The sequence below is a fragment of the Coturnix japonica genome, chromosome 5 (genome assembly GCF_001577835.2).
Source record: "Coturnix japonica isolate 7356 chromosome 5, Coturnix japonica 2.1, whole genome shotgun sequence".
NCBI lineage: Eukaryota > Metazoa > Chordata > Aves > Galliformes > Phasianidae > Coturnix > Coturnix japonica.
Genome location: NC_029520.1, coordinates 17,351,193 through 17,369,768, shown reverse-complemented (window position 1 = coordinate 17,369,768; position 18,576 = coordinate 17,351,193). Strand labels below are relative to the sequence as shown.

General features: G+C 37.3%; 1 protein-coding gene across 4 annotated transcripts in view; it reads right to left on the bottom strand.

The window, feature by feature from the left end:
• Positions 1-735: 735 nt before the first annotated feature.
• Positions 736-18,576, bottom strand: part of IFTAP (intraflagellar transport associated protein) — a 43,340-nt gene continuing 25,499 nt past the window's right edge. Inside the window, exons 6-7 of one of the 4 annotated variants that reach the window (XM_015864233.2) lie at positions 12,607-12,737; positions 736-6,398 (exon numbers count right to left, since the gene is read on the bottom strand). In XM_015864233.2, the coding sequence (XP_015719719.1) occupies positions 6,258-6,398; positions 12,607-12,737 (272 nt within the window). In that variant the 3' untranslated portion in view covers positions 736-6,257. The remainder of the gene's footprint in view (positions 6,399-12,606; positions 12,738-18,576) is intronic. The other 3 variants (XM_015864234.2, XM_015864235.2, XM_015864236.2) reach the window with 3 other exon arrangements.

Sequence of the window (18,576 nt, the reverse complement as noted above, 5' to 3'; positions counted from 1 at the left end):
CACCAACATGTTCATAAATCTGGGTTTGGGTGTCTGAGAAAGAGTGTTATTCAGCCAACTCTTTTGATAACCTGGATTCTCATACTAATATTGCAAGAGAATGAAAAGCAAGACATGAAATGTCACATTCACAGGCAATATTTGGTTGTTCTGACAACCTCTCTTCCCATCAGCTCTTTTCTCCTTGCTCTCAGAAGGAAGATATCCACTGAGCCCTTATTTTTCTTTTTACAGTTTATGTTATTAATGTTCGTGCATGGCAAATAAATCTGCAGAATTCAAGAAGTGTTTCACAACCCCAAACAAAGAGCCTTAAACAGATCACAGTTTTGCTGCAGGAGATGCTACTCAGCTAGTGCTGGCTGTCAATATTTTTGACAGTCTGGATTTTGAAATATGTTAGTCAACAGAATCCTTGGTGGGCAGAGGAAATGACTTGCAAGAAGCTGACTTAAACAAAGGCAGTTTGGAATTAAATTCTCATTCAGTAAGCCGGCTGACCATTATTTGTATTTTACTGTTTGTTTTTGAAAGCTTTGCAAATGCTAAGACGGTGCGTGAAATGCTAACAGGGCTTTGATGTTTCCTGGCCCAGGCACCAGCCTCCCATCTATTTTGCAGTGAAATTTTATCCAACAGGAAAGCAGCTCACTGGATTAATGTAGTATCTTGTCAAGTGTAGGGAAGCCAGCTGTAAATCTCGTGGAGGAAAGACAAACAATAAGGAAGAGAGGATGAAAAAAAAAAATGTATTGCAACATTTCTCCCTCAAAGAACAAATGTACAAAATTCAGCAAATCTAACTGGCAGAGTTAACACTTCCAAGTAATCAGCAGAATTTGTCCTCTAGCTAACTTATCCTGAGGAGCATTAGCAACATAATAAATGAAGCCTCTTTCTAAGAATTATGTGTATTGTATTGCATATTACAAGGTTTTATACAAATGAACAGAAAAGCAGATGGATTCAAGAAAGCTTAGTGAATGTGAGGTTTACTTGCTGTAAGTACACACCTGCACTCCAGAAACAGTGCTGCCCAAGTACTCAACCACAGCAGCCACAAAAGAACAAATTCTGTTGTAACATGTGACATAATGAGGCTAAGGCCTTAATTTATGGTGTTAGAACTGCCACAAAATACACTGAAGAATCCCACACATTTTTTAATCTCATTTTAATTGCTCGAGAGATAACTGTTGTAAATCCACATGAATTACTGAATGACTACACTTATTTCTCAATTGTGTATTGAAAGGTTCTCAAGAATTTTATCAAGCCAACAAAGTATTTTAGTATAGTTTGCCCTCCTGAAAAATATCCTTTCCCATTTAATTCTACTCTTTAGAATACCATTATCTCCTTGTATAATGCAGTAATTCTAATTGTGTTCTCAAGTTCTGTTCATACAGGCAGGTCCCCAATTGCTTTGGAGTTTTTGTTTGTAGTCCAAACAAATGCTAAATGGTTGCTTGAGGAATGTTTGGTTAGAGATTTTTAAAGTAAAGTATCTACTTGCTCAAAGCTTGGGGATATTCAGATCAGGGAGGGCTTGGAATATACAGAGAGAGTTACTACAGCCTGGAAATCAGAGTGAAGGTAGATTTAGGGAGTTTGTTCAGATCTATCTTTGCTTATTATTTTGAAGCATGTTTATGTGGATACATGTTCTGAACTAGACACAACAGAGCACATAAAATTATAGATTGTTAATCAGGGGAATTTTATCATCTATCCTCTTTGGAAGTGCTATAAATGAGACAAATATTTCTGCATTTTCATAAGGCATTAAAATTGATTTCCATTTCAACTGTGGGGCACTGCAATTGCAAATAAACTAGCCTGTCTATACAAATGACAGTGCTTTCTAATACTTACTTTTCTTCCTGCAAACTTCTCATAAACAAGCAGTAAAATGATCTCCATTCTAACTCTATGGCTTTTCACAGCTTGTACACCTGCAGCACTGGCTTAGAGTACCTTGCCAGCAAAAAACAAGGCATCACTTCCAACTGCCAGCAGTTGCAAACTCACTGTTCTCATCACCTTCTCAGGAACCCTTAATACTCAGTATTCTGAGGTGAACTTAATCAGCACCATTTCAACCAAGAGAAAACTGTCAGCTCTGTTTTCCCAGGGGATAGGCAAACGTACCACCTGGGAGCACCCAGGAGGAGTGTGGGGAGGGCCTGTCCCTCCCAGCATGGTCCAGGACACATGCAGCACCTCAGACCCACCTGTGCCAACTGACACCTTGCCACAAGAAAGCACACTGTGGTGGGAATGCCCTGAGCTAGTGCAAGCAATCGGCTCTGCGGTGAAGGGAACTGGAGGCCAGTGAGATCCCTCATCGGGGGGTTCCTCACTTTGTACTGGGAGTTGTCTGAGTGAGCCCTGGTGGAGCTGCAGCCTGTGGAGGAGGGCTGTGAGACATCTCAGCACAGCCACAGCAAGCAAACAGGGTTAACGAACCCTTGCCTCAGCACTCTGAGTCATTGCCTTCCTATTTCCCCAGGTAGAGCTTACAGTCCTGAGTAAAGCCAACGGTAGGGAAGAACAGGATACAAATCAGCCTGCTATCCAAGTGCCCCACTGATACTGTGTGGCCACTGAAACACATCATGAAATGCATGAAGTTGCAGAATAATTAGGAATTTGAAGTTAGTATTCTCCTACAAATGGAGAGAATCCTCTTTTCTAACAAAGGACACCAGGCCACATTAAAACAAGTTTGAGATAAAGCTAAGTACATTTCTAACCCTCATCAAGATGCAGAGCAAAAGAATTTCAAAGGAAGTGGGAATGCTTAGTAGTTACATATATAATCAAGTTTCACTATTTGAACATGACTTGAAAATATATCTGATATTTTTATCAAAGCAAAAACAATGATCTAAGCAGACAATACTAGAGAAACACCAAAATGACTTGTGTAAAATTAGTAACAGAACAATTAAAGATATGCTTTTTACATTTAGTTTGCATTGTCTTTGCATTTGAATATTTTCTCATAAAGATAATGGTCTATATATTGCCTTGCATTCAGTAGAGTTAAATCAGCAATTGATTTGGTTTTGTATTCTTTCAGGTAAGAAAGCTGTAAATACCAGGATCCTGCCTGCTGTATGAACACAAATGGCCTCAGTGGAACCCTGCCAGTTTACAGCAGCAGAAAATCAAGGCCAGAGGATCAAAGGGTCTTTTCCAGAAGAGCAGGGATTTGTTTCCATGCCACCTTCTTCAAAAGGTTCTGAATTATCTGGTGAGTACTCTCCATACTGAAATTATTTTCTTTCAGTGGCAGTGTGTGTATATACAAGTATATATAATGATACCTTTGTGCATTAACAGAAATATATTTAGAACCATAATGATGTCTGAATCAGTCAGATCTGTCTGCATCGCTTTTCACGTCCTCAATTTTTATCTTATGCTTTCAAAACCATTATTTCATCAAGCAATTACTTTTCCTCTTACACCCACAAGGAGCAATTCAGAGCATTAATATCTAAGCTTGGACCATAACCATCCAAGGAAACAACCCTTAAGAATCTGACCCAGTGAAAGTAGTACTGACTTCTCATAAAACTCAGATTTCCTCCTCATGACTCAGGATCTATCAACACTGAAGTAGGAAACAGTCGCTTTCCTTCTGGTAACACCTCAGTAAGCAAAATGTCCACAGCTGATCAGGTCACTGTCTGAGATAGGTGCATATTTCTGCTGCACCTTAGACATCCATGAAGTCATGAACACAGAGGCATTAGAAAGTTCCGTCACACAGCCTTCATTTCCTATGAGTTCACCTAGCATCAGAGATTTTACATTTCAAATCCTTTCACTGAGTTAGAAAGCCAGGCCTGCTCCTGTATGGAAAACTGTTGATCACAGCCTGAACCTCTGATTAATCACCTGAGGCAATGAGTCAGATGCAGGAGCACAGGTGAAGGTGTGCTACCAGAAGGGGTGGAGCCTGGCTGCACCTCTCCCACATCTCATTTTAGGGCTGACTACCACTAAGGCAGGATCTCTTTTTGTGGAGCTCGTTCCTTTGTGGAGTTTACTGCAAACCATAAACAGGAAAGGAGGATGTACCTTACTATGCTGAAAGCCTAAAATAATAAAGAGCAAAATATATATATTATTCAGACTCTAAAACATCTCAGAAATATACATACAAATCCAGGTAACTAATGCCATGTATATGTATAAAATTTAAAATGCACATCAAGTATGATCTTTAAAATGATGATTTGAAAATGGAGAAAAGGAAAATAAGCCTTCTCTATGTAGTCAGTTAAAAGTTACAAGCCCAAAATAGCCATCAGTATGTCTAATAAAGCCGACATGTCACGCTTGAAAAAGGTAGCCTACATTGCCTAATCTCCACTGTGCTGGAGATTATCATATCTGTCATTGCTAACAAAGAGCAATAAGAGCAAAAAGTAACATAAATGTAAGTAAATTATCCTCATTTCTCTGCTTGGGATCAGTGTTACCAGAGAGTTCCCATTTTGTTGGGTGTTCTGCAGAAAAGTGTTTCTTTATATCTAATGGAACCATATAATGACTATACAGAATGACACTTATGGAGCTTAATAGGTACTCTGAACATTTGGTAAGAGAATCATATGCCTGTGAGAGAAGGAACTGAATGGCTGAATGTATCCCTCATGTACAGAAAAAGGCTGTTAATGAAATGAATAGGAAATACACTCAGTTTCCAGAGCTGATTTGGCCTGAAGATCATTAGGAACCCCTGGATAAGTTATCATTGATTATACTGACAACAGGACTCCAACACAACTTATCTACAGTTTTGTACTTCATACTTTTGTAGAAATGTATATACAAAGAGTGCTAAATTCATCATCCATTAGTCATTTGTAAAGCCACAAAAGCCCACCTTTACGGTTAATTCTTTGTTTTCAAAATAACAAACTGTACAGAGCTCTCTTAAACTAAATATTCTTTACTGCAGTAAGAACACACATTAAGGAAGCTGCATTTCCCGTTTCTCTGTTGATGCCCTCAAAGGCTGACCTTGCTATCTTTATAAAGCAGCTTTCTATTCCTCCTCCTGGATTTACTCTTGGATCTCTTCCAGAATTTATTTTTCACTTATCCCATTCTTTGTTCTTATAAGTTTCTGAGAGAGGAAGTATACAGTCTTTATCAAACTCCAGAGCTTGCTGAATTTCAGTGATGCTGAGTAGAAGTCATAAACCAGTACCCAGAATCATCTCAAAAAAAAAAAAAAAGTTAAATGTGACAGCCTCTCAATGCCAATGTCTTTAATGGATTAGATCACTGTGTTTCTTTCTGTCTGGATGGGTTTTTGTAGCACTATAAGTTCAATTGTCAGTAGTTACACAACAGCAATTTTGATCAACTCTTTCAAAAGAGTTTACAATTACCTGGCATATTTATGTCTCAGAAGATCTAAGGCAACTCAGAAGAAATAAAAAATATACCCCCAAATTTATTCACTGGTATAACTCCACATCTTTAAATCTTACAGTGACAGAGTCTATAGACCAACATGTCAGCTGCAAAAAGTTCTTTCAGCTCTACATTACTGAAAGAAATAAGCAAAGGCAGCTTTAGGACTAGCTTTAGGCTACTCAGTACCAAATATAAGCTAGAGTAGCCATGCCTGCTATTCTGAATCACACCAGCTTGTTTATGTCTCATGGAGCAATTATTCCAGCATGCCTAGAGGCTATATGGGCCTTACTCCAGTCAGGGATTTTACTTTATTATATTTATTTAACAAATGGGAATTTGTGGCTGTCATTTGAGACATCTTCCAGCTGCTTCATAGGACCTCAAAAACAACAAGGAAGCTGAGCAACAGTGAGGCCACTGATCTATGCAAAACTCCCTTTGGATGTAGGGACTGGCAGAGACCTCCTTAGCCAATCTGAATGCCTAAGTAAATCAGTGCACAAAATATAAAAAGATGGTAAACTCACTGCTGAAGGGCTACCATACAAGTGGCTTGGAGCAAGCACTGCCTTCCCATTCTGTGTTTTCATTCAGACTAAGACTAGGAGGCATACAGAAAGCCAATGTCAGGTTCCAAGGCACCTTGATGGAACACAGAAAATCCTGAGTGTGTAATTTACTTTCCACACAGATAAAAAGCATTTAGTAAGGGTACAAGAAGTTAGATTTATTCTCTAAAATGCTATTTCACCAGCATTGCACAGAATGCCATTCAGAGTGCATCTGATTTAGTCTTCAGCTTCTGCTGGACTTTACATCTGTCCCTTTTTCTTCTCTTCAGACAATTCTTTCATGGGCATCAGCTCAGCATCAGAGAACTTAGGGGTCAGTGCCACATTGTCATAATCAAATTCTTCATCAAGTAAGAATGGTTGAACATCATCTCCCAGCAGCTGTAATGAACAAAAAACAGATACATAAACAATACTGCTGCAAGTAATGATAAGGAAGATCAAAATATAAACTTCTAATTAATATTTAATTAAACTATTTTTCTGACTCCAGCACTCTCAGCTGATTAAGCTGTTTTTAAGTAAAAGAATAAATTCAATTATTCAATTTGACCTAATTTAAGCCATTTAATGTGCCCCATTTGTACTGTTCTGTATCTGAATGAATATCATTAGCTAATTTTGCTTGAGGCAAGGAATCTGAAAACCTTTGCACACATCTATTACAATTTTGCCGCTTGTAGAGACAGGGCTGTGGGGATATGGGTAAGTTATGTCCAGTGATGTTAAATTTCAAAGACAGATTCCATACCCTTAAAATTTGGGCTAGTATCACACAACACCTCAGTGTACATTCATCTGATACTAATGTAAAATGATGTCCAGAACACAGTTTCAGCAAAAAAAAAAAAGGCCTGGAATATGCAAAATGACACAATCAATGTTCATGCTATTATAATTTTCACCATCTCAGACATATGTAATTAGTTGGTTTGGATTTCTTGTGTAATGAACATAGAGCCTTACTGCACTTGCCAATATTTTCTCTGTTGACATATTGTTCAGCATTTCTGTACTGCTTCTCACTGAAATACCTTAGAATAAACTTTCTGCCTATAAAATAATGAACACAAATAACTACAGCAGGATGCCCACTCAAAAGGAACTGCAGGGAGCCACAGCCCAAAAGGTTTATAGTAAGCAGTTTCATAAAATGAGTTCCAGAAATACACAGGAGATACATCCTCACTGCCCAAACTGCACAGGAATATTCTTTATCCTTTTAGAAATTAATATAAAATATCTAGAAATTTCAGCTGTGACAGATAACTTATCTCCTCAAGAGCCCCATGTTTCAAAGTCTTATTTACTTCAGTAACAAATCAGCACAGCATTTAAAACACTTGTTTTTAAACACTGGATGAATCCCCTCTGAAGCTACTTATGTACATAGTAAAAAGAAATGCCTCCTATTTATAGCCTCAGAAGCTACAAAGAGCACAATAACAGTACTTGATAGAGCAAATACTCAGTTACAAAGGAATATGTTTCAACACAGTCACCACCACTAGTTCTGCATTTTCACCAATAATAAGAGCGTTCATGCTGCGCTCAAAATCTGCACCAGCAGAGGTGACCACTGTTCAGAATCACCACTGCTGAAACACCACCCACCGCCTCACTGTGCTCACATCCTCTGTTTGGTCTCCACAAGTGTTCAGCAATTATCAGAGAATGTCAGTGAGTACCATTTTTCCTACATGGAGAAATTCATTGACACACCTTCGCTTCGTATGCATTTCTATGTCAGACACCATTTTATGAGACTGCCTCTCTGCTGCCATCTATCACAACAACATGTAATGGAAGACTGGTGGGAAGGTTCAGTCTCTACTACTATGCCACCAGCAACTGTCTCTGATTTCTTGTGCCAATGTAATAAAGAAGGCATTACTTTCAGAGCAGCACATGTATTTGAAGTTAAGAATAGTCTTACTTGTTTTGCAAAATGCAAGAAAGAACATTCAGAATCTTATGGCCACTGCTCAATTTAGAAGACACAGTATCGACACAAGTTCAGTTAACATTCTGTCAGAAGCTGCAGTGACATAGTTCATGCCATTTAATAAATCACAGAAGTAGTACTAGGATTCCTCTCCAGTGGCAGGGCAACCAACAGACACAGCAGTGAATATCCTTTAAAGGATGCTTTATTAAGTAAACTCCAAAATTGTCTGACTGACCAAGAAATATTTTTCCAGTTTTATTAATCATCTACATTGTTTAATGTTCCATGGACCTAGCTTACATTGGCTTCCAAGACACTGGAGCACATAAATCATCTTAGATGCAGACCCATAGACACTGGCATTAACAAATAAGAAAAGAGAATTTTGTAAATAGAGTTAATAGAGTCCACAGTCTAACTCAGGTAAACCATCATTAACTTTTATAAAAAGACATGACATAAATATTTATATAAGACAAAGCCTGCAAACAAGCACTCTTTCATGTTAGGGATACAGTCAACTCCTTGACCTCCTCATCACATTTATGTCCAGTTTCTTTTTTTCCATAGGCAAATCCTCCTAAAATTCTGTATTGGTAAGGATACCAGTAGCTGGGTAATGACTGGTGACAGCAATTGCAATTCATTAGTGCTACATTAGCAATTTCAGTAGTACTCACCTATTCTTTGGGAAAACACAAAATACTTCTAAAATATGATGTAATATGCAAACAAATTTTTCTATTAGTTTGGTTGTAACAATATTTTTTACCACATCTAAAAGTAATTAAGCTTAATATAGTTAAAGTTGCAGTGTACCCTCGCAGGGATTCTACAAGAACAAATCTATCTTTTCTCTGTTTACAGAAACCATACAATCATTCACTGTGCCCTTGTATTGAACTTCGTATCAATCCAATAACATTTCATGCAAATGCAGATAAATACTGGAAAAACTTGTATAAAAAATCTCAAACCCAAAATGGTGCATGGAGATGGATGCCAAAGTAAACCATATCTGATTTCACTACTACCCATTTTTGTTACACATTCACTGCACACTGAAAAGTTTATTCACATTACGTATTTATCAGCGTGCTTCATTTCTCAAACAAGTACTCAAAGCAGTGAGGATTCTTTCTTTCTTCTTCTCCCAAGAAGCTATTCACTTCAAGCTTCTACACAGATAAGTAGTATAAATTTTTTATACTGCAAGCTGCAAATTTGATCTGTTTCAAAAGGAAGACATTTCACAACAGAACACAGAATCCTATGAGCTGATCAAGTTATTATCATGTTATTTTTTGCCTAAGGAGCTGAGAGAAATATATGAATTTCAGGTCTCTAATTTAACATCTAATTGAAATCTTTTTGAGAGCTCTCTGGGAATAGAATTCTGCTCTATTAGAAAACTGCCAGTTTGCTTAAGATTGCTGCCATGATTTACTCTCTGAAGAAAATAATTTTCATTTACAGTTCCCGCATGTCCAAATTAATGTTCATATTAATAACTAAAGTATTTTGCTGGAGGTTGCTTTACAAAGTAGTTTTGTAAATAAAATACATTAAAGTTAAGACTTTCAAAATAACTGACAACAGAGTTATTATTATTAATCTGTGTGGAGTTACAGTTAACTCAGCAGTTTGTCCCTGTCCTTCCAAAAACCTGTATTTTTATATAATTACAGCACTCCTAAAATCCACTTGCTGGAATTATGTGAAGGATGCACATACACCCTTGAGCTAGGGCCACTGGACAATAAATACATCATGGTCTGTTTTCCACTACTGCTTTATCACCCTGGACAACTCACTCAATCTCTGTCTTTACTGGTCTCTGAAAAGATACAGCTCTTCCATCTTCTTTCACTTAGTCAATCCTGTTTGAAGTTCTCTCTCAGTCTTAAGGGCTATCAGTAAAATCTCAAATCACAGGAAGTCAGTGTGACCTGCACTTCAGGTTTTAGATGCCGTCATTCCACAGATAAAATGATAAAAAGAGGCACAATAAATACTTTTTTGAATGCTCAAAATACTTTCTAGAATTCTCAAACTAAATGCTAACAATGGAGAATAGAAGGGCAGAATTCATCTTTCCTAATCTCAGACACAGAGAAGTTAAATTTCTAGATTAAAGTAGCCAACAAAGAACCAGCCTGACAGTCAGCCTCTGATATCAAACAGATATATTACATCTTAGGACAAATGCTGACAGCAAGTGGGATAAATCACTTTCTGGAGGTGCTCATCTCTTCCTCCTGACGACAGCACTAAATTAGGCTAAAAGCAGAGCTGAAGTCAGGTGAGATAAATCCCATTTTGAATGCATGTGAGCAGCGAGAGCATGAAAAATACACATTGAACTCAAGTCAAATATATGCAAAGGGAAAATAAGAACAAATAAAAACCTAGATATTAATACATAGAGTTAATTTTTAAAAAATATGAAAAAGATATACTACATAGAGATAAAGGAGAGAATAAATATCTGGGCAGAGGGAGTATATGTTCTATATAATATACGTCAATCATGAAAACAAACAATCATTGTTTCTGCTCTTTCACTTCAGATTGGTCTATGGAAGGTTATGTATACTGTGCTGTATATATTAAAGTTTGGAACATATATGTATGAAATATATATTGAATTTATAATACGTTTCTAAAACCAGCAAAATTGCTGACCAATATAAATAATTTCTTGCGTCATTCACTAAGCCATTATTTAATTATTAGGTGAGTTGTATGCTGGCTTTTAACAGAACTTCTTTTTGCACACTAAACTTTCCCTAGCAATAAATTCCACTGAAGTCCCTCACAAATAGGTCCACAGCAAGGAAATTCTCCTACATTGAAATAAGATTGTTTATTTTTCTTAGGAAATTGTTTCCCATTATATCCTGTGAAAACAAAATAGGTAGCCACATTCTGTTGCCTTTCCCTAGCAGAGCTGTTTTGTTGGGCAGAGAACAGTCATTTCAAAATGTTGCCAGGGTAAATCTTTTTCTTAAGCAGTCCTGCCATAAGCAATGCAAGACTTAATTTTCACAGCGATGACAATTTAAAGCACTGAGGGATTTTAAAATAGACCTGTTCAGTCCTGACAGTTCTAAAAATCAGGCCACATTTCTAATACCTAAGTGAAGGCACTAAAATGCACATAATCTAGGGAAAATACTGACTTCATTTTGAGAATTGTGTCAACTGGTACCAACCAAACACTTGTGAAAAAATTCATTAATGTAATAATAATACTCTATTTCCATTTCAAATCCACCTATTTCTGAAATTGAAGTGAATTCTGTGTGCGGTAGAATCTTCAGTTATTTTTCATGAATTATGTTAAAGAGTCACATGCAGTCATTTATGAATTCTGCAGTAACAACCCCCCTTCTTTGGTTTTATAAAGAAGTTATCAAATGAGCAAACTATAAAACCTCATACTAAGGGTTTTTGTGTGCCAATGGATATTTCTTAAGGCAAAAACTTTGAATTACATCAGTCCTTAGGGAAAAGTGCAAATATTTTTATTCACAGAACGGAATGCACCAGAGCTAGAAAGGTCATTTTAAAACATTTACTTTCTCCCAAAGCAGGCTTGTTCCTTACAGTGAAGAGTTTATTGCAAAGAACCAAACACAATTCAACTCAAGAAAGGAGGCACTATAGGCACTGTTATAGCATCAATCCTTCACTGGTCACATATCATTATCGTTTATGGTTTAAACCCCATGGGATATCAATAAACATATGATATCAAAACTGCCCCATTTTAACCGGCAGCGAGCTTCAGCTTCTATTACCATGATCAGGCAAGGGAAAAGAACTATGAAAAAAAAAAATTTCAATAGAAACATCCCCAAAAGCTAATGCTCACAATGACTGTTTGGATAGGAAGCTAAATGACTTAGAATAAGCCCGTGAGCAATCCACACCTTCTGTTCCACTTTGAAAAGTCCTGAAATTCTGAGAGAAAATGGCAATTGTAAATTAAAGCATGTATTGATTGTGTCTGATTAAGAGACTGAGATTCCATAATGCAAAGCTGTTCACACCAGTCATAGACAATACAAATCCTCAGCAGCATCATACTAGCACTTATTTCCAAAGGAACAAATCCCAATTCTGATCACAATATATCCTAAAACCTTTTTTGTTTTCAGTGTCACATTAAAGTGATCATTCACTACCTCACTGTTGCTAAAAAATGGCTCCCATATTCAGCTCAGTGAGAACTGAATGTTGTTTTAAGATTATGTGATCACTGGGATATTAAATGGCACATCACTCTTCGTAAGTTACCATTTGTTATAAGGTCAGAAATGCAAGAGTTTACTTGAATATTTTTTTAGTTAAACCGATTAAATATTAAAAAGACCACATACAGTTTGGAGCCTTGAAGTCCACATCTTGAAAATGCACGATAATGCAATAAGAAAACAACATTTTTTTATTCAATCATTTATCCCAATGCTTAACGTATCTAAGAATTTGCTTTTTATTCAAAAATTAATATTATTATTTTTTAACTCACAGAAGCTCTTCACAACCTCTCTGTTCTTGTGGAAATAACATTGGAAGCCAAGAGGTTAAAAAAAAAAACACAAAAAACAACAAACTAATAAAAATATGGCCTCATACCTCTTCTCCTTTGTTGTCCAGAGGCTGTGGAACTGAGGAGGTTCTGAGCTTCCGCTGAATGGGCTTTTCCAAAGGAGGTGTACAGCAAGTCTCTATCTCTTCCACCTCTCCTGGAAGAACAAATGACTCTGCTGAATAAAAAATAATTGATGTTAGCCTTCAATTCAATATATAAAATAGCAAAATCACATATAAATCCCATAGTACTTAAATGTAGAGAGAGGTTTTTTAGTTCAGTATAAGCGTAGTATACTGATCATTGCATAATATTAGGCAGCTACCTTGAGAACAGATACATACACTCCTGGGCTAAAATCTAGGTAATAAAATATACTGTACTATGGAAAAATCAAAGTTGATTAAGTAGATGGTTAGCTCTTCTTTCTTGAGGACACTGCTTAGAAATTCTGCTGCTAGACATGCCCAAACTCAGAGAAAACTTGTGATTAGATTTATGTCTTTCATAAAGAGGAAGTCCTGAGCAAACATACAAATAACAGACTGAATTATAGTCTTACTATTGATTACCTGGGCTATCTATTTCAACTCTCTTTTCCTAGAGTTTCACCATCTGTACATCGGGCATAAGGAATCTTTACAAACATCTGCTTTCATATTAATCTCCTGAAGTGTTAAGTAAGCAACACCTGATAGAAGCAATAATATTTCCCGTTATGATGCCAGATGACTCATGTCCAAGGATATTTTATGGAAGTTTGCCCATCCCTGAACTTTCCAATGAGAGGCACTTAAGAGGAGTTACACATATCTGGAACATGCAACCTTTCTATATTGGCAAGATTTGGACCACAGTTCACAAGTCTACAGACTTTCTGAATCAATTCTGCTTTCCACACTTACAGAAAATGTTCATACTGGGAATAGCGAGTTTGCTTTCTGTGACAGCTCAGAACAATATGCCTTAGGTTTAGAAATATCTTTTAACGTGAATCAGTCTCAGCCCTGCTACAGTACAGATGCATCCATCTTGTCTCCATAATGTTTTTATATGAAGAAACTTAAGGAAACCATATGTCTTGCAATTTAGTTGAAGGATTATGTAAATCAACCTACTATTTTTTCTGCCTGCCGTACAAATTTCTTTACAGCTTTATACCAGATTTTTGTGGCTTATTTTTCTCTTGAAATCTCAGAATAAACTTTCAAAGCATTGTTCAAATGTTAGTTAATGGAACCAATGAGAGGGCAGATTGATGCAGAGTGAAAAGGAAGAAGTGGCTATTAATCTCTACCTGCACACTTTCACCAGAGCAGAGTGGTTACAGACCTCTTATCTTCCCGTAAATCCACATTTGAAAATAAAGATTTCCTACCTAGGTATTCTTGAAAGGTACATAATGAATTTCTTCATTTACTTTTTTCTTCTAGCATCTCTATATATTTTCAAAGCCTATCCACTATCCAATTCAGACTTGTAAAGTAGAACATTCTTTAATAAAGAGTGGAATCTATTCCTTCTGGTATCTCATTCCTGGACTTGTGTGTTTTGCTTCATGATTCACAAATAAGTGGTTTTCAATTTTCATCTCTACCCTCTTGGTTGCTTATACCTATCTCCAGTCATCTACATGCTTTCGGTCCCTGTCCTCAGCATAGTATCTGATCTTATTCTGTATCAGTTATATGAGAAAGATTTCTGAACAAATTGGAAAGTAAAAATAAAATATACATACTATGGCTTCACGCACACACTAGAACTTCTTTTTTCAGTTTTTCATGAACCAGTGTCAAAATTATTTGTAGGACAGAAGTGAGAAGTGAATGGTCATTTAAAGGCAATGGCAACTTCTGCTATTGTTTCAAACTTGCACCCCTAATATATACCCTCCCTGAAGAGAGGAAAGCCTGGACACCAAGAGGTTTATATCACCTCCTGAGGTAACGCCCATTATTTCAGTACCAAGAGCAGCTTTTTCCTCACAACAGACCAGTCTGTGGAGAGAAGATGAAGAGGAAACACTTATGTAACTGCCTGGCAATGGCTCAAGAAGACATCTCTTAAAAATTGGGACAACAGAAGGAAATTTATTTTTGCTTTTAGCAAGAAGTGCTTGTCATACTCAGAATGTCAATTCCAATTTTTTAAGGCTCGTTAGTAATGCAAACAGTGTTTCAGATTTCCTTCAATCACCCCGTAAGAATGTGGTAATCAACCTTTGTTTGCCAGTAGACATGCCAGAAATGAGCTTTGTCTCTCTATCCTGGCTGCGTGACAGCATATGCAAGTCTAATCGGTAAATGCTGCTTTCCCTGATAATGTTTAATCAAGACACTCCTTCAGAGAGAAAAATTAGAGAGTTTTGACAGTACTCCTTCTCAATGGGAGCTCCCAAAGGAACTGTAGGCTATTGTAAGTTCTAGCCAGTACCTCACAGCTGATTTAGGTTGATGTTACAGCACTAGTGGATGATGATCCTAATTAAGCTGCTAATTATGTTCTCTGTGGAGGTGATTAATTAGCAACAGGAATGCCATGGATATTGCCAATGGCACTGTATATAAAGATAATTGAGAAGGCAGTGATATCAAAAATATGGGAAGACAATGAAGAATCATCTTCCTGGATGACATGGCAGCACTCTTCTACAATACTGCTCGAGTCCAGTGCAGTTTACCAGAACTGATTTGGAAGCCGAGAAATTCTCTTTAGCTCTTTTGCTCCGTGTGACTGGCTCACAGAAAGTGATTACTAACTAAATTTGCAAAGACTGCTAAATTGTTTTTTTAGATTCAGTTTGTACCATTGATGTTAATTATAAGTATAGGGAAAAAGTAATCTGTTGGCAGAAAACTGATCTGAACCCTCAGGAATGAAGAAGTTTGCAGTTATCTATCTTTACTGAGCCAAGTGATGCACAGCTATAGATAGGCCACTGCAGGCTTCACCACTTTCAGACACTACGTTTGGCAAAAATTCTGTTGATGGGAAGCTGAGGAGGAAGATAGTGCTAACAAAAAAAAAAAAAAAAAAAAAACTTAAAAGCTAAATTTTGCCTCCTCTCATCCTCAGGCTTCAGGCTGTTAGCCCCAAAGAGCTTTCTAGTGTGAAGTCATCCTGAGGCAGTGTTAAACGGGTTGCAGAGATGAGAGGAGATAAAAAGGAACAGATTCGTAGGTTGGGTGGAGCCCAATACTTAAAAAACAAAAAACAAAAAAAAAAACATCCACAGAACTCTGAATCTTGTTCCTTAAGATGATAAAATAAAAAATAAGTTCAAAATACAAATGGGAACGCACAGATTATGGAAAATAAAATAATGCCAAATATTGCACAGAGAACTGTTTAGTTAAATAATCACAGTCATTCAGGTTCTCCTTGTTTTCTATGGGGCAGCAGAAAATGCGGACCATGAAAAGACAAGCTGTGTATCCTTACTCACACATTTAATCAGCTCTTTTTTAATATTCTCCTGTATTTAAAGAAGGCTACACTCAAGGTCCCTAGACACGCTTCTCACATACTTAGCATTTTGTATAAATACTACCTACTATTATTACCTAAGTATCCTTTGAGCCCTACAGCAAGTGATTTGTCACCCATCCTGGAAAGGAATTTTGTTGCCAAAACACAGGTACTAGGCATTCTCCATCTGTCCCTGGAGAAAGCCTCATCATTTCTATTGTTGCCTTAAGCTACTTACAGATTAAATTCAAAGAGAAAAAGCAATTAAGCAGTCCACCATACGCATGCTGTCGCTCCACTATGGGTTAAAGCTATGATCTAGGGCAGCAATTTTCCTTTGCCAATCCTCATTTGCTGAGCCAAAGATTCACAGTGAAAAAGTACTGCCTTGCTTTCAGGCTTGCAGCCCAATGCTGTCTAATGAAAACAGCTACAGTGAATTTGCATACTGACTAAATATAAGGGCTACTTCTCATATCAGAAGCAGCTGTGTTCACACTGTAAAAGATACCTGGCTTAGCAAAATAATAAATAAGTAGCAGAATGATTCATAGAATCATAGAACAGTTTGGGTTGGAAGGGACCTTTAAGACCATCTAGTTCCAGCCCCCTGCTATAGGCAGGGACACCTCTCCTTCTAGACCAGACTGTTCACAGCCCCATCCAGCCTGGCCTTGAATGCTTCCAGGGAGGGGGCATCCATAACCTTGCTGGGCAACCTGTGCCAATGTCTCACCACCCTCACAATGTAGAGAGGCAGAATCACCTCCCTCGACCTGCTGGTCATGCTTCTCTTGATGCAACTCAGGATATAGTTGACCTTCTGGGCTGCAAGCACAAAGTGATTCTCACAGAACATCCTCCAGAAGGCACTTGGCTGTTTTAACACCTATTTTCTACCCTGCTTTTCACACCTTCAGCTTTGAGCCAATTCTCCTTAAGTGTGAATATTTATTGCACTAATGTACAATTGCTAACTCAGCTAAATTATCTGCCCTTAAAGTTAAATGAAGTACAGAGATGCTGAACAGTTGCCAATATCAAGTAGAGATAAAAGCTTGCTGTAATTATATTAGAAAGGTATATTTTTCACTGGGTGTCCTAGCTTGTTCTGCCAGTATGAGCTCATTTGTCTGACATAAAGGTGGCAACATTTAAAGAGATCAGCAACAGAATGCCTTTCATATTTGATTCACGCTTAGCCTTACTTATAAATTAATTGGAGTCCTTCAGAATTAATCCTTTATTAGAGTGGCCATTAGTGATATTTTATATTCATTATGGCAAACAAGAGTAGCAAATACCATTTTACATTTTATTTTGCATGTTGTTGCTGTTATAGAAATGAGGTTACAGATCTCTCTTCATGAAGCCTATCAAGTGGATTTTAAGAGAACTACCAAACTACAAGGTCTATTTTCTGCATGATGATTTAGGAGTTAAGGGGGTCTTTTATGTTGTTTTGTTGTGGGTTGTTTTTTGGTTTTTTTTGACTGAACAACCATCCTCCATTGAAGCCTTGGGCAAGAACCAGGCTGTGCATTTCTGAGGTATAAGTTTTGTTGCTGTTTACTCTCCTTACAGAGCATAGACAGAATAATTAGCTTCTCACTGTGCAATATTGCAATGTTATAAAATACAATCTAAATGCTTAATGTCATTAGTCGGCACTCTTGATTGCTTAGGAGATGATGCAGCTGCTTTCTGCACAGAAGCAGTTTGTGCAGTGAGGGCTGTCTTGTGGGAAGGGTTGAGGACAGCAAATACTGAAACCCTAATCAAATGTCAAGTTGGAAAAAACCAAACTAGTAGTTAGCATAGTGATAATCTGAAGTAGTGGTGATATGATAATAGCTTTTATTATGGTTTATTGTTACCATTAAAAGCCATAACTGAAAAATTTTCCCAAGTTAGTTTGTATGAAGTTGTATTCAGACAGTACAAGCAGATGATCTTTTTTGTAATTTTCATCTTGTTCAAATGCAGTGTGTTTTACGAGAAGGCTTCTAAATGTATGGGATTAGCATTTACTCCTGCAAACTGAAAGGCTCGTGGACAAGACAAAGGTCTGCAATGGTCCAGAAAGTGGACTCCAAATTCTTTCAGTTCTTTTTCATCACCACCCTGCTTGCTGGGGACTGTTGGGCTTATTTCTCATCTTCCAATTTGTGGCCTGCTTTGAACTAGAGATATCTGATGACACTCCTACTAAACTAGATATAGAGAATCCTTATTTCATCAGTGAAATGCAAATAAAGGCTTCCACCAGTGAGTCCCAGTTTTAATAGATATGATAATTGAAGATAAACACAGAACAATGAGAACAATTTTCTAAAAGGGGGGAAAATGGGGAGAAGAACAATGCACAGAAAATAAGTTTTCCATTTCTGTACCTGACACAGGTCACCAATCTCACTCTCCCTTTTCTACTATGCCCAGTTTAAAGAAAGATTGTAATAAACCTGACTTAGGCTGGTTTATTGTTTTCTCGTGAGTTACAACCAAGCTCTAAATATTCATCATTTCAAAGTCTGTAAGCCCTCTGA